Source organism: Sturnira hondurensis, unplaced genomic scaffold (genome assembly GCF_014824575.4).
Source record: "Sturnira hondurensis isolate 20B ecotype Veracruz unplaced genomic scaffold, ASM1482457v3 Scaffold0020489, whole genome shotgun sequence".
In the NCBI taxonomy this organism is placed as follows: domain Eukaryota; kingdom Metazoa; phylum Chordata; class Mammalia; order Chiroptera; family Phyllostomidae; genus Sturnira; species Sturnira hondurensis.
In genome coordinates, this window is record NW_028093120.1 from 7,544,411 (window position 1) to 7,566,868 (window position 22,458).

A 22,458-nucleotide genomic window follows, 5' to 3' on the forward strand; every position below is an offset into this window, starting at 1 on the left:
TGACCCATATTGTGAGACTTGATCTGCAATGGAAACTTTACCAAAATGGGAAGTTCTTATTTCATCCCTTCTTCTCTTCAGGTTTGTGGTCATACACTATAGGTCATCCAGTAGCCGTATGAAGCCTGGAGAAATTTTCTGGACTTGAGACTAAATATTCATGTGGCTTTAAACAAGTAGCCAAAGCAAATACAAATTTCTTTTTTTCCTAGGTGCCATATTTCTATTCACCCTTTAGTATAATCACAGAGACTAGTTTTATTTAGAAGTAGGTCCAGAATTATTTTCAAGTACACTTTCCATTTTTCAAGAAAAATTTTTAAAAACCAAATACTTTCTTTAAATACTTTAATTGAACAACATAAATATATATACTTCATGCAAAATATTAGAAAAGTCAACACTGTCAACATAATAATATATTATCACCATAATTATATAATTTAATTATATCTTACATTATTGTCATTTTTTAAGTCCTAGGTATATTCTACTTTTACTCCAATTAAAATGATACCCTTGTGGAAACATTTATGGTCAAAGAAATGAATCATTTCTTAATTTTGGTTAAGCCAGAGAAATAATTATAATCTCCTAGTATAAGGATGTTAGGGACCAAGATATGCTTTTGTCCACTGAAGTTGTCTATTTTCAAACTTAATAGCAGAGTCAAGTAAAAAGTGACAATGAGGATTTTTCAATAATAAAATCTTATGTGTTTTGTATAATCATTTACCAATATAATCATTTATCTATGTCCTACATATTTTATCTTATTTTATGATATATGTCATGATTTAATGGTACACTGGGCATGTAACAAATATGCAATAAATACTGATTAAACAGAAGTGAATTGACAAACACCCATAATTATACCATTTCTAACAATCAAAGTCAATGCTGCTTCTCTGCCTTTTGGTGACATGATGGTGTAGGACATTGTATTCAAGTACATTAGATCCTTGGTAGAAATAGTAGTGTCCTAAAAAAAAAAATGAATAGTTTAATTCTCTGCTTGTATTTCTTTGAAAAAGATAACATAGATTTGTGTTTTTATAGATTATGTAGATTAGACAAGATCAGATTCAAGTACATAAATGTTGGGTCCCTTGGCCCCCAGATATCTGCTTACTTCCAACTATTTCACTATTAAATATCTTCATTAATTTTATTGAGAAGGTTGTTAACATGAAAATGATTTTTGAGAAGTTACACTCCAGGTGCAAAACTCAGTTGAATACAGATAGGGCACAAAGATGGAGGAAGTGAAAAGAACATAGGGGTGGAAAGAAAAACAAATTATCTTGGCCCAGTCAACAATTTTGCTGAGGGTCACCTTGCTTAAAGACATTCACAAACATAAACTCAAACGAACTCAAGTTTCCTCATCCCACCCACAACCCCAGCCCATGAGAACCCATAAAGTGTGAAAGGAGCTAAAGGAAGGTAAAGAATGCAGGTACAAAAAAAGTATGAATGACAGTGTTTTAAAGGAGGATTTCAAGTATCTTCACTAATCTACTAATCTACTTACTGTTGTAATAGAACACAGCATCAATTTTAGGCTGAATTCCTAGAAAGTGTGTGGTAATCAATTTGGGATAACCACGGTCCATGAATTGTCCCCTCTCATTATACCTGAATAAATACATACATACATACATACATAAAAATAATCAGCAGGAACTCCATCAGAAATAGATCTCATGACATAAACTTGACATTTCATGACATGAACAAACTCCACCTATTCCTCTCCTGAAAGGCTCTTACTAAAAAGGGTTTAAACTACAATGATAGGAAACCCAAGGGCCTAAATAGTTCACTGACACATTTCAAGTCCCACTAGGACTCTAATCCAAGGCTTCCTGACTTCTAGTCAAACACTTTCCTCACCCCTCCACTATGCTTCCACCAGTGCCCAGTACTGCTTTATAGGGACTGGTTGTCTAACTTCCTGCCAGTAAAGACCTTGCAGGGTCAGTTGTCCCTCAGAGGATGGTCTCCTCATTTTGTCTTCTTGAGTCCAATGGTTACGGAAAGGAATCTGAAACTCTGTAGACCCTCTAAACCGGCTGTAAAGAACAGGTTCTACACATTTCTACCACTATTGTCCAATGTGTTTCCGCTGTGATTGATACCAGGTTGACAATGTACTTAAAATGTTCTTTTAAAAACACATTGTGTGTTATCTAGTTGATCAGAACCCAAAAGTCCAGAGAAGGAAAACAATTATTCCAATCCTATAATCTCTTGATCCCTTTCCCAGAAAGGCCAAAGATGCTTGGGAATTGGCATAGCAAACCATCTTCTGGAATGGGAAAATCCCATTCCTTGCCTGTTTCAAAAATCTTAGAGTTCGAATTACTAACCATTAAAGCTCACCTCCAATATTGATGATCCACAAAGAAGTAGGTCTTATAGAGATGTGGGTTAAAAACAGCTGCATCAATTTTTTTCACAAAGTCAGGAAAGCCCAAGGAATGTATACTCTTGGGATAGCCTGGCTGTAGTTTTAAATTGCTGATTAACCAGTACTTATCATCTGTAAACACAAAGAAAAAAGGTACCTTGCGATCATATAGAAAGAGTAATAGAAATATATACTGACTCACTACAAACCTCATTCTTTTCCCACAGTTCCAAAATGTATTGTTCTTTGTTCTTAAACATGGCCCACCACCTATGGTTCTGTATTTTTCCCCCACAAGTATTATAATGTATATTTTACAAATTTTCCTGAAAGTTTTATGTATTATCTAAGTATTTGATCCCTTTTAGGTAATAGTTCAGAGTACAAATAATACAACTTGGAGTGCATTTTGGGTTCATTTATAAAAAGTAGTGTTTCCTTAATTTATTCTCTCCCTGAAGTAGACTAAATAGCAAAACTAAAAATTGGAATTACCTTTAAAAAGAAAAACCTTTTTTCTAGCTCCGATTTCATAAGCAGCTTGAATACCAGATGGTAAGGTTGGCCATAAAGAAGAAATTAAACTAACATTGCTCTTCGGACTCTTAGGAAGCTTTGACCAGAAGAACCTGACATGTAAAACATTAAATACACGTTTAAAATAATTGTAGACTCAGGAATCATCATGAGAGGTGAGAGGAAAGGACCTGTAAAATGACTTAATGTTTCTTCCCATTATCTTCATATGCTGTTCCATGGATGTCTGAGTAGGAACACCACAAGAAAAGGCTGTTTAATCAATTCTTTGATAATAGCAATGGTATTAACAGGCAAACAGTTATACGGAAATAACCTGGATCTTGGAATCAAGGGGTCTAGGTTGTAGCCTGGTCCCAAAATCCATTAATTAGTTTTGTAATCTAAAGGAAGTCACTTGTCCTCAAGTGTCTCAGGTTTTGAGTTTCAGACATGAAGGATATTTGTCCTCTCTACCAGATATTAATCTTCCATACTGCCCCACACCACCCATATCTGCTTCAGTCTGTGTTGTAGACAGAAACCATAAATCATCCTGGAATTCCCTTCCCTCTAATCAAGAATCAAATCCTTTAAATAGGTACTCTGTCAGAGCTTTGGTTCCAGACACTATTTTTATCCATGATTAAAATTGTCTGGTTCTTTGTTTCCTGTCTTATCTTTCTCCAACCCATATTCCTACTGCAAGCCCATTATTTAATGCTAGTTTTACAGTTAAAACATAAATATAATCATACCACTGTCTTGCTTCAAGATCTTCAAGATCTCTCCACTGCCTACAGAATCAAGTCCAAGTCCCTACTAATAATTTTCACCTACTTAATTTTCCATCATTTTCTATTAGTCTTCAACAATGACAACAACAACAAAAACCACCTTAGGACAGAACCTTCACATTTGGTCAGGTATAAAAACGATCCTACCTGTCTTTAAAGAAAAAGATTTTATTTTCCATTGTAGTGATAGCGTCAAATCTCATATTAGGATCACAGACAGCTGATTCTCCACTGTTGGGATTTGATGAGGGTTTGTCCCTTTCTGGACCTCCTGAAAAAAACATTTCAAGAAACATTAGAAAGAAATATGTACTTTAGATCACAAGAGGAAGAATCCTGCTTTTTGTAATAGCATGGATGGAACTGGAGAACATTGTGCTAAGTGAAATAAGCCAGGCAGTGAAAGACAAATACCATATGATCTCACCTGTAAGTGGGACCTAATCAACAAAACAAACAAGCAAGCAAAATACAACTAGAGACACGGAAGTAGAGAACAAACTGACAGTGACCAGAGGGGAGGGAGGAGGGAGAAAATGGAAGACAGAAGGGGAAGGGTCAAGTCAAGGAAAGTGTATAAAGGACCCATGGACAAAGACAATAGGGTGGGGGGATTGAATGTGGAAGGTGAGAGTGAGGACGATGGAAGAGACTAATGGAGGAAAAATGGGGACAAATATTGTAATTGAACAACAATTTCAAAACATTTAATTTTCTTAAAAAATGCATAGAAAGCAATTTATGATTTTTTAACATTTACAGGAAATATAAAGATTTTTCCCCTGTGTATTTGCAACATTGTTGAGAAAAATAATCTATTCACTCTGGGGTTTTTTTGTTTGTTTTTCTTAAATCTTTTTAAAAATTAAAAAATATATTTTACTTATTTATCTTTAGAGGAAAAGGGAAGGAGAGAATATCAATGTATGGTTGCCTCTCATGGGTCTCCTGCTGGGAACTGGCCTGCAACCCAGGCATGTGCCCTGACTGGGAATCGAATGGCAATCCTCTGGTTCGCAGTCCCATGCTCAATCTACTGAGCTACACCAGCGAGGACTCACTCTAGTTTTTTTGTTCCAGTTAAATTATTTCTCTGTGTGCCTTCTCTAACTGACAATGTTGTTAGATAGACAGAACAGATTTGAAGCCAGAAAGCTTAGTTCTGCCTCTGTCTCTGGCATTAACTTACTAGGTATCTGGTGCTCATCTGGAAAAATATAATATAATATATTATATATAATAGCACAGAATATACTATCTGTGCTATCTACCGCACAGAATTTTCATAGGGTTCAAAAGCAAATATAGATATTAAGGTTTTATCCAAATGCAGATATAATAAAATTATTCATTTGTAAGAGTGAGTATGTTTATAAGGCAAATTAATAAATAAATTCAACTTACCATAGAGAGACTGAATGCCATGTATATCATCAGGAGAGAGATGAAATGCACTGAGATCAACATAACTGTAGGTGGGGAACATTATGGCCTTTGGATCATTGGAATGGCCAAGACCCAAGGAATGGCCAAACTCATGAACAGCAACTAGGAACAAGTTGGTTCCTAAGAGGAAACCAACGAGAAAGGGAAAAGAGCAACAAAATATAGTGGCATTTAGAAGACAATAACGCAATTTAAATATGACACCATGAAAAAAGAAACATTTGGGAATCCTTCACTTGTTTCCCCTCCTTGCACAAGGTTTTTCAACCTTGGCACTATTGACACTATAGGCCAGATAATTGTTTGTTATAGTTGTCTAGAAATCTCTGGTTTACCATTAAATAAGTAGCAAATCCTTCTTGAGTTTTTACAACGAAACTGTTTCCCCACATTATCTAATGTCCCCTTGGGAGAAAAATTTCCTCTGGTTAAGGACCACTACACTATCACATGAATGAAATATATTACATTGTGAAAATTTCTAGAATAAATCATAGCTGTGCTCAATAGTTCTCATTTCCTCTAAATCATTCCCCCTTCATTCTACTTTTAGTTTTGATTAGTCTTGAGTAGATATATTAAAAAGTCTCTCATAACCATTCTTTACTAAACCCAAATAAAAGGTCATATTAATTTCCAGGTACTATGAGTTACTGAGAAATACACCACATTCTGTCTAATCCTTATACAACTGATAGGGAGCCACCATACTCTCTATTTAAGATGAGGACACAGCATCAGCAAGATTAATTGACCAAATTAAGAGCTGATCCAAGAATGTAAGATTCAAACCCAAATTTTTTAGTTCTAAAGCTCATCCTTTTTCTACACATGATTCTAAATAAAATAAGAGATTATACTTATAAATTAGACACATGTGAACTGCCAAATTATAGTCGTGCCTATTCAGTTATTCTTTATGCCCCAGAGGATACACCTTTTAGGTAAGAAAAAGGGGTGTGTCCTTTCTGTTAAGTTTCTCAAATCCAAGAAGACTTGATTAACCCCTTACTGTTAGTTTTTAATCTGTGTTCTAATCTAATACATTTACTTTTACCTTTCTTTTTCTCTGGCAAAACTGAATCTCAGAACTGTCTTGCCTAGGATCACACCCCAGCTAGCCTCAGAGCCTGGACTTGAAATACTCTCCAGCACCCAAGTGTGAACATAGAGTCTATATCTCCCTCTTGGGGTGTCTAGGAACATTTCTCGTAACACAGGGGTTTCATAACTCAGAAATGCTTTAACTTCTCTCAAATAATGAAAATGAAACATAGACTTTGGCATTCTTTCCACTCTGCATAATATGGAGAAGAGTAAACAAAGCCTTTTATATTTTGGCCTAAACCTAAATTTAGCTTATTCCCAGTTTCTATAATACTTTGTATAAGAGACCAGGACTGGTCCTTATCTTAAAATAATGAATTTCTGTTTGTGTTCTGTGTTTTGCTAGATTGTGTGCTCTTCCAGGGCAGGACTGGGTCCTTTTCATCTCAGTAGCCAAATACCTGCATTGCATCAGCTAAACTATAATAGAAATTTAATAACCATTGAACTATTTATTAATTTAATGTGTCAAAAATTATGTTGATAATGAGTATGTTAAGTTAGAATTTTTATAAATACTTTAACTTTTTGAAAATATATAATCAAGACAATTAAAAATAAGGCAACATGGACAGTTAGAAAGTACACATTGGACCAAGATAAGAACTAGAAAATGCATGTTCTGACCCCAGCTTTTCCACAAGCTAGCCACTAACTTTCCTTTGGTCTCTATTTCCTTTAACTCTAAAAAACTTTATTAAATGATTTTCCCAGGGCCCTTTGGAATTTCAAAATATTTTAGCTAAGTAGCACAAGTCTCCCATATCAGATGAATTATTATAAAACTCAAATTCCCTTGTATAAAATTTAGGCAAATTTAACATGTCTAGCTGAGAATTTTCAGCTTAGTAAAAACCTAATCCTATATTATTAGTCTTTTGACAATGTAAAACTGCTTTTATCACTCAAGAATTATGTAAGTTTAAGAGCATGTGTCAGACTAAAACAACTAGTATTTCTGATCTACAAAATATTGCCATCTAATGTTGACAATTATCAGCCAGAGAAAGGGGGATGATGAATAAAACCCATTCTTGGTGACTTTCTTTCCATTTACTTTCCACGTGAGCCAGTCATATAATCTAGGATTTCCAGTGGAGAGATTAAGAAGGCTTTGGATATGATAGTTTGAATTTTCCAATGGAGAATGACTCCTCTAAACAGACTAATTACCCCTTCCAACTCTTTGATTTGAAAAGAGACTTACAGCCCCTCTGAAAATACATACAAAGTATCATTCAATGATCAGTTAGGCATTCTGAAATTTTTGTCCCAGAACAAGTGACTGCATGGCCATATAACACTGTATCTCTACAAGGATCTCTAAATTCTCTATAGCATCATCTTTCTGTGTCACTATAAATCTAAGAAACTCTCACCATATAATGGATCATGAAGATGACCACACTATTTTAGGATTGTTAGCATACACAAAATTAGCATCTGTGTTGTCTTGAGGTTATGGGTTGCATTGTAAAAACTGATCACTTAACAACTTTTATTTTTATATACCTTAGTTCTTAAGGTTCTTGAGTTTATGTTAACCAACTAGCTCATCCTCAGATTCTAAGAACTGATCTTTAAATAATCTAGTCTATATCCTCAATTTATAGAGTATAAAATTGAGACAAAGTTACTTATTATTTAGTGGCTAAATTATAATCAGAACAAGATTTTTATCCTATAATTCTTTCTCAGAAGGTAGCCTTTCAAACTGATTTAACAAAATGATGCAGTTTAGAATTTGTTAGGGTTTTTTTTGGTGTTTTTGTTTGTTTGTTTGCCTACCTCTATAGTTTTTAGTCCAGGATTCAGCCTCATCAAAATGTGCGTCTCCTCCAATACCAGGTCCAGGTCCATAAGCATGAGCTACAACTCCACCTCTGCCATCAAAAGGACTGAAGTCTCCATGAGCTTGTTAAAAAGAGAAGAAAATCAGTCCTTCTATATATGCTATAGGTCATGCCAAATGATACAGATAAAGTAAGTCCGAGTTCTCTACCTCCAAGTGCAAAATGTATCATAATGTCAGCCTCGCCTGTGTTAACCCTTCTGAATTTCAGGGGGGTCACATTACTCCATACTTGAAAAGCTTTCTGGATGGTATAGTCAACATCCTCACGCTTCATGTCAGGAGTGTAATTATTGATCCTTTATCAGCCAAAAGAAAAAAGAGAAAAATATATGGAAGCCATGTGTTAATTTTGTCTTCTTATGATAACTCATTTTTACTAGCAGCATTAGAGAATGAATTATTTCATAAATTAATTGTCCAGATAAAAAGAAAAAGAACATATTTTTAATACTACAGAGACATTTTTCCTTGGACAGCTTCCTCCTTAAACAGTATCTAATTTGATTCATTCTTATTTATGATTTATAGGTCACCATTATGAGAGATTTACACTCATAGAAGCTTAAGACTTTTGCCCCTTCTCCAACACTTCTGCATTTATTCATCTTGAGTATTCTATAAAACTTTCTCCTGTGTCTTATTTACTGTAGATTTAACTTCATTATCCTTTCATTCACAGCCTTCTTAGTCTGGTCTGGACTGGCAAATCAAACAATTCCTGGATGAACAATCCCCTTTCAGAGATAATGAACTTTAGCAGAGGGATAGTGTTAACAGTTGAGGAAGGCTTCTTATCTGCTACCAGATTTAGGACTATATCTAAGTGGTTCAGGTTTCTAGAAGTAAGACCTATGAGAAAATAGAAAAATATATGGCTATGATTTCACCTGTAAGTGATAGAATATTTCTTCCACACTGGCCTCCCTTGCATTGTCGTGAACTGATGAACGTCAGGCATTCCACATCGAGGTCTGCGCATCATGTCCAGAGTTAACTTGTCCAGTTGCCCAGTCACATTTAAACCCAGGAACTGCTGCATTTCCTGAATTTTTTTCTCCATGAAGTTTGTATTGACTTTCATTTTTGTCATTGGAATCATCTCCGGGTTGAAGTTGTAAAACTGCATCAAGTAATTCTGGAAAAAATACATTCAGTATTACATTTTTATACATCTAAAGGTTTCTGTTGGAGCTCTGCATATATGACTCAACTGCACACTGATGTTTTTGAACCAGGTATCGTACAATTATAAAAAAAATTAAAAATATTCTGTGCTGTCAAAGACATGTCATAAACTATTAGCAAGATTGCTTTCTGGAAGCCCACTGAAAACACCTTTATGTCTTTACTCCTTCAAACTTCTTTCTACTTTTAGAACTTATTTGTGTATCTAGCACATCATGGCATTCATTAAGCCTCAAAATCTTTATTGTCAGAATGCATAAATTGTTAATTTAAATTGAGAAAAAAATTCCCTGCTTAAAAATAGAAAGCTTTCAATACAATGGACAACTGTGACAAATTCAAAGTTGAAACAGTCTTAGAAAATGGGAAATCATCTGAACTCATACAAAAAATTGAAAAGTTGTATTTTAGAAACTGTTCATAATAAAATATCTGAGATAGTGAAAGTAAAGAATATTCTTCAATTATTATGGCAGACTTAAGTAACTAAATTAATTACAACATTGTTCAAGTCTCAGAGTATTAACCAGCATTAAATGGTTAATGTGAAATACCAGAAGAGAAGTAGAACACCAATTATTTTGAAATAATACTACACAGCCTAAGCTTTTTAGTAGAAGGGACAAATTCACCCATCAATTTTATAATGCTCCTTTGAAAGCAGTACTTCTTCATTACATTCCTCTTTGGCAAAGAAAAATTCAGTGCTAAAATCAAATAGCCTGCTAAACTGGTTTTCAAATAGTACTTCTCAAAATAAGACTGGCCATGCAATAAATCTTAAGACAGAAATCAATCTAGATAAATACTATAGCATTAATACTTACAGAAACAAATCTATATTGGTGCTCTTCAGAGCTTATCAAAGAAGCAGCTCCAGGAGCAGCAATGGCCTGCAGGACCATTGTCAATAGAAAAAACTTCATTATAAACTTCTCCTGAATGACTTAATATAAGTCACTCCGTTCCCTTTCAGAACAAGTTCGTTGAATGTCACTCTTTATATAGTCCTAGGCCAGTCTCTGTGAATATGAAATCTTTTGGGTGACTCATAGTTGATATCATCTTCTTTTGATGTGTCTCAAAACCCACAAACACAAGCATGACCTTATTCTAAGACCAACAACATGTCAGTCAGCATCTATCCCATGGATGGGTCAATTAGCAATGAAGTCATCACTCACTCAGACAAGCTATATTTCTTCAAATAAAACAAGCCCCTATTTCTACCCACCCTAAAAAATAAGCCATCATACAAGATATACTGAACACCTAAAATATATAACTAAAAAATAAATTTTTAGAAAGCGTAGTACCTGAAATTCCCTGTACTACTTTATTTATGTTCATTATAGACTTTTATAAGAAACTAAATTTAAAAGGTTAGATAAATAAAATTATTTTGCTAAAATAGAGGAATATTTTCCAAGCTGAATCTAACTCCCTAGAGAACTTTGGTGTAGAGATTACATGTTTATCAAAGGAAAGCTTATAACATTATGATGCTTTGATGCCCATTCTGCGAGTTGTATGGCCTTAGATCCTGTTTCTATAACTTCCAATCTTCAGCCATCTGAGTGGAAGCCCAGTCCCAACTGAATAGCTAAGTAGAGAGATTCAACAAGCTCATGTCCCTGGAGGAAATTGTCTGGAGTTGGGAGCATGAAGATCAACACTTCAACTTTGGGAGATAGAAAAATTTGCTTCTGGAACCTCCCTACCTCACCAGCAGCTCAACTTTCTTCCCCTGTGACCTAATTTTCCCATTAATATGGAATCTGCCTGTCAGTCAACAGAGACAGTTTGAAGATTGAAAAAACAAAAAGGACTCATGAATGTGGACAACATTGTGGTGGTTTCAGGAGTAGAGAATATAAGGAGGATAAATGGTAACGGGGGAAATTACAATAAAAATAATTTTAAAAACGAAACAAGGAGTGAACTACAAAGGCAGAAGTGCAATCGCTGGGGCTGCCTCCTGACTCCATATGAACAGTCTGGGGGCCGGTAGGGAGAGACAGAATGCTGTGTTATGATTCAGCCGTTGCTCTGCCCCATCTTCTAGGCCTGGGAAATGCTGGCTGCTCCCTAGCATGGACCTATCTATGGCTGGGGCTCAGGGGAATGAATCTTGTCCCACATAGGCCAAAAGGGAGGTCCTCTGCATTGGACCTGGCATCCACCTCCAAATTCTGTTTTGTTTAAAATATTCTATCTTTATTTATATTTAGAGAGAGAGAAAAGGAAGGAGAGAAATATCAATGTGTGGTTGCCTCTTGTGTGTCTCCAAGTGGGGACTTGGCCTGCAACCCATGCATGTCCCCTGACTGGAAATCGAACCAGTGACACTCTGGTTCACAGCCCGTGCTCAATCCACTGAGCTATGCCAGCCAGGGCCTGTTCTTTTTTTTGAACTGTGGGATTTGATCTCTAAAATCTTCAAGTATTTCATTTGAAAAATGAGAATGATAACCTTGGTCTCCTTATGCTTTTGTGATGATTAAATAAGACACTGTACTTTAAATACCAGCCCATACTACACGTGCTCACTAATATTCACTCCCTTCCCCTTGGCCTGAAAGGAGAACATCATGCACCTGAAGTTTACAAACAGGTGTAGGATTCAGGGTAAGAAGTTCACATAGAAGAATCATCAGGTAATCTTTTCAAATACTGGATTTAACTCAAGCATCATAAGAGGAACATGCTATTGGCTAGAGAGCAGGGAAAATGAAATTTATTAGAAACTCTGGGCAGACTGGCTCTCTACCAGCAGGGTGTTGCTCAGTGAAGGCAGGGTCTGTCTGTGTTATCTCCACTGTATTCCTGGTGTCTAAAACTACCTTGAAGTTAGCAAGTGTTAAATAAATGTGTGAGTGAACTCAGTCGAAGAATAGGGCCTATGATACCAGTAGTAAACTTCCTCTGTGGGAGCAGTTACTACACTGAGGCTGTATTGCTAAACCTCACTGAAAGCACACAAGAGCTGGTCTTATTCACAGCAGGAAGGAGTCTGGTTTTGGGGAGGCATTCAGGAAGTCCAGAAAGTATAAGATGTAAGCTACAAGATAAAAGCTGACCAAGATACAAAGGAAGTGAAAGAATGTCTTCACTGAAAAGTTTCAAAAAATAGAAAATTACCAAATTTTAATGGTCTCTGGGTCTTGGTTCATCTAATGCCCCAGGTGGGTTAAGGAGATGAGGGCCAACTGGGCATCCATAGAACACTGCAGGGGTTGTAAGTTTAGGTTCTGGGGTCAAGCCAACCTGCTTTAGATTCTTAGCTCCATCATTTTATGAACCTAGGGCAATCACTTTAATCTCTATAAGACAATTTCTTCACTTGTAAAATTGGAATGATAGCGGTTACCTCAAGAGTTATTATAAGGATTACATTAAAATATAGAGAAAAGTATTTGGCCTAATCCTGACACACCTTAAATGTTCAATGATTTGTTATCCTTCCTTTACTGCACTCTTACATAAGACATTTGAAAAAAATTAGAAATGGTGATGAGAAAGGAGACCAACTACATGCTCAGAACTCTCTTATGGTTGAAGGAGCTACAGAAAAATTATGATCAAATTCTTATGACTTTAATTAAATTTAGCTTTAAATCTTAGCTGTAGAAACCATATCTTTTACTCTTCACACCCCTCGGAGACCAAGCTTTTCCCCTGATGATCAGCAACCCCCTGGGCAGTAGAAGGCAGTGGCATGGACCTGACAAACAATCACAGGGTCAGGAACTCTAGCAGGCTCAAGGTAACATCTTGATCTGAGTTATGTTTCTGATCTCTGGTTATTTTCTCATGAAATCGGGCATAGGGATGAAGGAGCAGACCTCAGAACTGTTTTCAAGATTTGAAGAAATGGTTAATTACTCTTATCTTACCTCTCACCAATCAGTTTTCAGCATGAGCACAACTCCCGTAACCCACAATACTTTGTGATTTCACCCTATATACTCTGTAACCTAAAAGCAAACAGATAGTTGGATCTTTAGCATTAGTTCCCTGTCTCTGGATTGGCCAATTCAACATTAAACTATTTTTCTTTCTCTCCTGTTTATGCATTTCTTTGTGCCAGTGCATGTAGGCAGACAGACTCAAAACACTGGAATTCCAGTAACAATCTTGGCCACAACTAGATGCTGGAGATCCCAGCAGAGGCATGACTTCCAGGGAATAAACTGAGAGAAGTGAGAATCCAGGGGTCATTGGCAATGCTCTATGTGAAGAAAAGCATGTCTATGAAAGTGCAGAAAGTAGCTAAGAGTTGCTCTTAAGAGGGACAACTTTTCCTGATAAGAGTTTGCGTATTAAAAGGTGTGGCTCAGTGGATTAAGTGCCGGCCTGTAAATCAAAGGGTCACCAGTTCGATTCCCAGTCAGGGCACATGCCTGAGTTGTGGGCCAGGTCCACAGTAGGGGGTCCGCACAATGCAACCACACATTGATGTTTCTTTCCCTTTCTTTCTCTCTCCTATCCCCTCTCTAAAAATAAATACATAAATCTTTTAAAGATATTAAAAAGGCAGATTTATAACACAAGTCTCTATTGCATTGTTTCCTTTCTGAGCTCAACACCAGGACATATAACAACCATCGGCTAGTTATGGAGACTCCCAGAGGATTCAGAGGTAAATGGAAAAGACCAGGCAAGCAGGAGAAATGCTCCCCAAATATGGAAATTCCTTAGATGGCCCCTTTACCAACAGTCTGTTCGTGTAGAAAGAAAGCTTCAACTAGTTAACTGTCTCCTTTTATGGATAAAAAAAATAGGAATCTAGAAAAAGGAAGTGAATTGCCTGAGAAGAAAATTCTGGTAGGTCTCCTGATTCTGTCCTGACTGTTACAACATACTTCATTTTGTCATGTGTATAACTTTATTTTTTTTCAGATTTATGTTTCCCTGTGGGTATCTTATTAATGCAAACACTGCAAAAATGATATTGTAACACCCTTAAACTTTCTAGTTTAAAGTTAGGCTGTTCCCTTTGCTGTTGTGAAGGCTAGGTGTAACCAAACAGCCCTGGGAATGTCGTAGATGAGGGGAACAGAATATGCCACCTTGGAATGCGCCACCTTGGCATGTAGATTCTACCACGATGAAGACAATCCAGGCCCTGCAGACTCAGGAAGAGCCTTTTACACCCCTCCTAACTATTATCAGAGATAACTTTTATGTCATAAAGGCTATCTGCATGGTATGGAAGACATCTGCTTACCAAATATTTGCTTTTGTATCTTCTTGTGAATTGTCTGTCTCTCCTTTGGAGCCACAGGACCCTCCCCTTTCCACTTAGCTGAGGATGGCATATAAGCCTCAGTTAGCTGACTGCTGGGAAGTTTCACATATTTTGTAATTTTTTAAAGTTTAATCAATCAGCATTGAAATACAATATTATATTAATTTTAGGCATACTATGCAATGATTAGATATTTATATATCTTATGAAAGGATCACCTGGTAAGTCTAGTACCTATCTGGAGAGTCTCATATTTCTATAAGGTTCCTGTATTACATACAAAATTTGTTTTTTTCCTGTTTATCCATCTTACATTAAATTAATTATTAGACCAGCCAAAGCACCTGGAAGGGAAGAAGAGAAAATTTTTCTAGCCTTACAGAGGTGACTGTGGATTTCTGGGGAGGTGGCATCACTTGTCCACTCTCTGGAGAACAATTTCCTGTGCACCATCTCTCTGCCTCCTCTTGAACAGTGTCCTGTGCTGAGGTGCTTTTGTTGCTAAGGATTCCCAGGAATTTGCTTAGAGCATCTCTGAAGAGCACAGTGTTTAAGGTCACCCTAGCCATTCCTGTGGACTTAGACAAATTAATTTTTCCATGCCTGATTTCTTCATATGTAAAATGGGTTAGTGTTAAGGTTTTACAAAGAACAAATAACATAATCCATTAAAAGCACCTAGTTTCATGTGCTCAGGCCTCATAAATGTTCATTCTTTGCCTTTTAACTTTACTTCTGTCCCTGCATGTTGGTCGTGTCATGGTTGAGTTACACCAGCTAACTTTTTCCATATAGGAGACAAATTAGCCTAAATAATGGTTTTTAACCACAAGTGTAGATCTTCACCTAGCAAAGAAACAGAAGTGGTCTGGAAAGGAGCTGATGTTGGTGGTGGAGTCGGCTCATAGAGTCCTCTCCACCTTCCTCCATAATGAAGTGAGACTGGACCCAGATGGTACTAGGACTTGGTGATCCGTAAGGCGGGGAATGTCAGAGCAACTGGTTAGAAATCTACTGTCTCTCAGACTTGTGCTCAGCCAAAAATTTTATCAGTGAGTTCTCTAACCCCAAGGCATTCTTCCCAAAGGAATACTGGTGAGAACCCTGGAAAGTGTAGGGTTTGGACATGAGAACAATCACACTGGGTGCAGCCCCAGAGGAAAAATGTAGAGGGAGCATGTAGGGAAAGTAAAGGTTGCCATGGTTTCTTTTTCTTGTACCCCATGCTTTCCCAGCAAAGTCTCCCCTGCAAACAACTATATACTAATACATAAAACACAGCAAGAAGTACATGTCCTATGTATACATCACATGGTAGAGAAAATTTGGTGACATATTCATGAGTGGTGTTAGTCATTGTTTAGTTTCCTGTTCTTGCCCTCCAACAACAAGGTAAATACCTAAAGGTAGAAATAATGGCTCATGTCTCTGAACTGATTTGGACATCAGGGCCTGGTCTAATGAGAAGAGCAAGGCTTTGGAAACAGACTTGTCCTCAAACCTCAACTATGCTACCTATGAACTATGTGGTTTTGACCAAATTATTTAAGTTCAGTTTCCTCATCCATAAATGACAGTTTTGAGGATTGGATAAGATAATGCATAAAACTGCTCAGCCTGTGCATAAATATTGTTTCTTTTTCTTTTGTAACACCTAGACTAGTTTTTACCTTTTTAAAAAATTTTATTGAATTTATTGGGGTGACATTGGTTAACAAAATTATATAGTTTTCAGGTGTAAAAGTCTATGATACATCATTTGTCTATTGTATTGTGTGTTCACCAAGTCAAGTCTCCTTCCATCACCATTCATCTCCTTTTACCCTCTCCTATTCCCCTCACCTCCCCTTCCCTCTTGTAATCACCATACTGTTGTCTGTGTGTATGAGGCTTTTTTTTTTTTGCTTAATACCCTTACCATTTAATCCAGCCCCCCAATCTCCTCCCCTCTAACAACTGTAAGTCTGTTTTCTGTATCTATGAGTCTGTTTCTATTTTGTTTATTTTGTTAATTAGGTTCCACTTATAAATGAAATAATATGGATGATCTTTCTCTTACTGACTTATTTCACTTGTCATAATGCTCTCTAGGTCTATCCATGCTGTCACAAAAGAAGTAAGATTTTCTTCTTTTTTTACCACCAAATAGTATTCCACTGTGTAAATGTACCACAGATTTTTTTTATCTACTCATTTACTGATGATCACTTTCTAGAGCAAATTTTTTTCTGATACATCTTCTCAGACAAAGGAACCAAATGAAAAAAAATTAACAAATGGGACTACATCAAACTGAAAAGGGTTTGCACAGCAAAGGAAACCATCAACAAAATTTAAAGACAAACAACTGAATGGGAGAATATATTCACTGATGATATATCTGACAAGGGGTTAATATCCAAAATTTATAAAAAACTTATACATCTCAACGCCAAAATAAATGATCCAATTAAAAAATGGGCAAAGAACCGGAATAGACATTTCTCCAAAGAGGGCATATGGATGGCCAATAGACATATGAAAAGATGCTCAACATCACTAATCATCAGAAAAAATGCAAATTAAAACCACAATGAGAGATCACCTTGTACCCATTAGAATGGCCACCATTAATGAATCAAGAAACAACATGTTGGTGAGGATGTGGAGAAAAGGGAACCCTAGTGCACTGTTGGTGGGAATGCAGACTGATGCAGCCACTGTGGAAAACAGTATGGAATTGCCTCAGAAAACTAAAAGTGGGACTGCCTTGTGTCCCAGCAATTCCCCTCTTGGGAATTTATCTGAAGATGCCTGAAACTGATTCAAAAAAGTATATATATCTCTATGAACATTGCAGCATTATTTATAATAGCCAAGATTTAAAGTAGTGTTTTTCAACAGTTTCTTTATTATGTCCCCAGCAAAGAGTCATTTTAAACATTCTCCCTATGAAATTTTAATACCAGAGAAATATTATACACCTGTTTATGTGCTATATGCACAACATATATGTTGTGCTATATGCACAACATGTCCTTTATACATAAAAATTTTTTGCTCCCAATGACCAACTTTTATCCACTTTCAGGTGATATCTCCCTTGAGAATGTTTGTCATACAGTAGCATATACTCTACATTGCTGGGTCAGTAAATGACCCATGACACCAGTTATGCCTGGTCTGACATGGCATCTCACCAGGAGGCTGATAGAAGGCACAGTTTCTGGAAGATGTCATAAAGCCAAGAGGTCTGGATTTTAGAGACACTGCCTAGATCACAGAGGACAAGCCTGTTGAACTCAGGGTCAGTAAAAAGTAGTGAAATTCTTACAAAGGATTGACCAGTTGTATTTGTGGATTAGATCAACTCAGAGAGAAAGCATCTCAATGGCTAGAGGGAAGGGGAAAGAACCAGAGAGAATCTGTACAGTTTTTTTTTAATAGTGAAGCAAGATAATTTTTTTAAATACTGATTTTTCTCTATATTTCTCTTCTTTCCTTCATGCTCCATTCAAGCAACTAATGAACTTTGTTGCTAAACATCTGTAACCTTGAACACATTATTGCTTTCTGATTTCTTGCCAAGAGCTTAAATACAGTGAAGTGAATATGGTTTAGAGGAGAGGGATTTTCCAAAATGAAGCCAAGGCTGAAAGTAGTGGGATGTTCCGGGTACCATGAAGAACTGGGCCTACTCCACAGCAGCACTGTGAGGATGTGGTGGGACCACAGAAAGAATCATTCCGGGATGCAGCAGGAAGTGAGATCCCAGGTCTGGTGCTTCTAGCATTCCTGGAGCAGGCAGGAAACAAGAGCAACATTTAGCAGAACTGAAAGGATACACAGGCTGGGGGGATCGTTAGGGAGGAGGCACTATCCCAGTATGTTCAAAGGTGAATTTCCTACCAGCCCAATAAGGTGGGATCTCAGAATTAAAGTTAATTTTTAAAAAATGCATTATATCTGGCATGGCTTCATATCTAGGCTTACTAACATGGTCCTTTGTACATATTGGGTGTGCTATATTATTATCATTATTTTATTATTAACATATTTTAAGTGTTTCACTTTTCTATAAAATATGTAAATTTTATGAATTAGCCATCATTGCACACCCCTTTTTAGTCTTCAAAGAGTACAAAGGAGTATTATTACTAGGTGGTTAATAAATAGGTGTTTGACTATAAATGAGTTGAAATAAAAACATAGAGGTGACACCACAGGACCCAGCACAGGCATGTGCTCATATTTCTGCAGCTGGAAGTTTCTTTTTTATGTATAAACTCAAATTAGGGTTACGTAAGGCAAATTTTTGAAATATTTAAATGCCCTCACCCCAATTCTTGAGCCATTTCCATGGAAACAAATCAGAATGCCAGAAGCCTCTTTTGCTCTTTCTCAGCTGCCTTGCAAAAATATCCTCCTACAAGTTGTTGTTTGATGGCTCCTTAAAGAGCTCCTTATATCATGGGCATTTCCATTATCATAGAGAACTCTGAAAGACAGAACTTCAGTGGATTTAAGTTCATAGAAAGAAGTTAGAGAACAATCAGAATGGCATGTTCAGGGTCAGAAATGTAAGGCAAGATACAGAGTCCACTGGCAGCATGAATAGAGCTTGAAGGAGAGGAGAGAAATACAGGGGAAAATAGTATTTTAAAAATTGTCATGCCTTACTCTTAAAGAATACTGTGCTGATTCTGACTGATTTGTCCCCCTTCTCTAGCCATTGAGTTGTCTTCTCCTGCAACAATGTGGAGAGTCATGACTAGTTTCTACTGGAAAACTTTGAAACATGGTCAACTCATGAGAGATATGTTTTTTCCTTTTTCTTTTTTCTTTATTTATTTTAATGTGATTTTATTGTTGTTCAAGTACAGTTTTCTGCATTTTCCCCCAATCACTGTCTACCACCCCAGCCTTCTCCACCTCCCTCCCCTATTTCCACCCCTCTATGTTATTGTCCATGTGCCCTTTATAGTTGTTCCTATAAACCCTTCACCCTTTTCCCCCATTATCCCCTCCCCTCTCCTTTCTGGTTACTGTCAGCTTGTTCCCAATTTCAAAGTTTTTGGTTATGTTTTGCTTGCTTGTTTGTTTGGTGATTAGGTTCCAGTTAAAGGTGAGATCATATGGTATTTGTCTTTCATCACCTGGCTTATTTCACTTAGCCTAATGTTCTCCAGTTCCATCAATGTTGTCACAAAGGGTAGGAGCTCCTTCTTTCTGCTGTGTAGAATTCCACTGTGTAAATGTACCATAGTTTTTTGATTCATTCATTTACTGATGGGCACTTAGGTTGCTTCCAGGACTTGGCTATTGTAAATTATGCTGCTATGAACATTGAGGTGCATAGGTTCTTTTGGACTGGTGTTTCAGGGTTCTTAGGATATAACCCCAGCGGTGGAATTGCTGGGTCAAAAGGCAGATCCATTTTTAGTTTTCTGAGGAAATTCCATACTGTTTTCCATAGTGGCTGTACCAGTCTGCAATCCCACCAACAGTGTACTAGGGTTCCTTTTTCTCCACAACCTCTCCAACACTTGTTTGTTACTTTGTTTATGATGGTTATTCTCAATAGTGTGAAGTGGTATCTCATTTTGGTTTTAATTTGCACCTTTCTGATGGCTAGCGATACTGAGCATCTTTTCATATGTTTCTGGACCCTCTATATGTCCTCCTTGGAGAAGCATCTGTTCAAGTTCTTTGCCCATTTTTCAATTGGGTTGCTTGTATTCTTAGAGAGACAGTTTTTGAGTGAGCTCTTCCACTGAAAGCACTTCAATATCCAAAGTTAGGATATGTCAGGGCCTTGACTGAAAGTAAGACATGTGGGGTCCTGCTGGAGAATCACATTAGCCTGCAGGGAGAAAGAAAAGGAAGAGAAAGAGGAAGATAATCCAGGGAAGGGAAGGTGAAAAGGACACACAGGCATAGAACAAATGAATGTAGCTGCTTGAGCACTGATGTATAAACTTGGAAGTGGATTTCCCTATGCTGCAAGGTGATCACTTAACTTACCTCAAATACAGATAAAACACAGAGGCCCTTCTTTAGCACCGAGGAAACCCATGATCTCAAGTTTCACATCTTAGTTTCATTATGAATAATATAACTCTTGGGATTTCCCAAACCAAGTCAACTCCAAGAAGATACACGCTGTGGAGATAGCAAGGAACTTCCTCCTTTCTAACACTAAGTTCATCAGATGATTAGTAAGCCCTGCAAAGAAGCATGAATCATGCTTAAAATTTATTTTATAAGTGCAGAATATCTCAAAGTAAGTGACAACAATGTCTAAACAACTATGTTTTAGGCATTGTTTGAGGAAAAAATGTCTGGTCACATTCTTGCTGGCTTTGGGAAAACTCTGATCCCGCTCTTCAGTAATCCAGTGCATTCTGTCTCTTCCAGGGCCAAGTTCTGGTAACAAAGTTTGCATGAAGTTCATTTTTTTGCTTCAAGCCCTATTCAAAGAGCTCGTGTTTTGTGCACTGCTCTCATCTAATAAAATGTTTTTCTCTTGCTAATCTGTCTCTCTGCTAGTGTTCCAGCAGAAAACTAAGATGGGTTTGCCTTCCTTATACCATGAAAGTGGATTTAATGGGGTTTTTCCTCTCAACGTGTAAGCCACTTCACTGGTGTCACTCACATTTACACTCATTGTTTAGTTTGATGTGTGCATACCATATCCTTAAGGAATCTGCCCACATAAGGTGAATAATATGGAGACCATAATTAGTGGGCTTTCTGTGTCTTATTTCTGAGGGTAATTAAATTAACGGCTATTGGAATTATACACTGAGAATTGGAACTGCAACCTGAAATAAGAATGAGCAAACATTTTTCTTTTTATCACAATGAGACTTAAAATGTCTTCTCTGATTATATAAATAATACACACTAGACACAAAATATTTGAACTACAAAAGGTATAAGAATAAGAAGAAGGAATCAACTTATATATATTAATAGAATAAAATATCAATAAATATTTCAGTCACATTAATCACCTTTATAGTCACCATTCCTCTATGCATCTCTTTATGCACTTGTAACTAATTTTATATAAATGAGTTCATATTCTGATGCAATTTTTTTGCAGACACCTTCATTTTTCAATAGATTGGCTCTTTTTGTTGTTGTTTGTTAGTTTCTTCATTTGTTTTGTGTATCCCTCTTCTCTTTTTCTCTCTCCACTGAATAACTCTCTTGCTTTCTGGTTAGTTACTCTTCATTAGCAATTAGTATTATGGTCTTCTATATTTTTCCTCTTGTTCTAGTTACATGTACACACATACATACATATACATATGTAAGGGGAAAGGAAGTTTATCATAACTTATTCTACGAAATGAAATTATCTATATTTCTGATTCTTGCTTTTCTCACTTAATGATCACATCATAGGCAGACCTTCAAATAATCAAATAGAAATTTAACTTGATCTTTAAAATCCCTTTATTATGTTTCATAGTTTGGGCTTTCCTTATTGAACAGTATAGATTCTATTTCCAGTTTTTCACCTCTACACTAGCAGTAAGGAAATCTTAAGTTTACTGAGACAGTTTTCTTCTCTCATATTTGCAGATTTGTTAAAGTAATTTTCTGTTTCTTCTCTGTACCATTGTCTAGTGATTTAAATGAAGCTTTGTAGTGCAGGAACATTTTGTGGATTGTGGGTCTTTTCAAAGATCTCATAAAACTGATGAAACCTTTCCAGAAAAAAAATGTACTGATAGTTTTAAAAGTTGCCTATAATTTTAGTCTCCTTGGACCCTAAAAATTACAGTGACAAATTCCTAAATTTTAAATGAAAATTCTGCACAGTAAAGAACTTTCTATTATTATCATTAGCACCCCCAAACTCTGGACATCTTCATTCTGTTGACATGACCTATAA

The 22,458-nt window shown here is 36.6% G+C and overlaps 1 protein-coding gene across 1 annotated transcript; it reads right to left on the reverse strand.

Annotated features, from left to right (window-relative positions):
* Positions 1-449: 449 nt before the first annotated feature.
* Positions 450-10,273, reverse strand: MMP12 (matrix metallopeptidase 12). Its single transcript, XM_037029734.1, has 10 exons — positions 10,150-10,273; positions 9,025-9,272; positions 8,285-8,433; positions 8,071-8,196; positions 5,134-5,295; positions 3,877-4,000; positions 2,912-3,045; positions 2,389-2,548; positions 1,538-1,641; positions 450-985 (listed from the first exon to the last, which is right to left on the reverse strand). Exons 1-10 carry the CDS (start codon positions 10,246-10,248, stop codon positions 885-887), a joined length of 1,407 nt encoding a protein of 468 aa, XP_036885629.1. The 5' UTR covers positions 10,249-10,273; the 3' UTR covers positions 450-884.
* Positions 10,274-22,458: the final 12,185 nt, after the last annotated feature.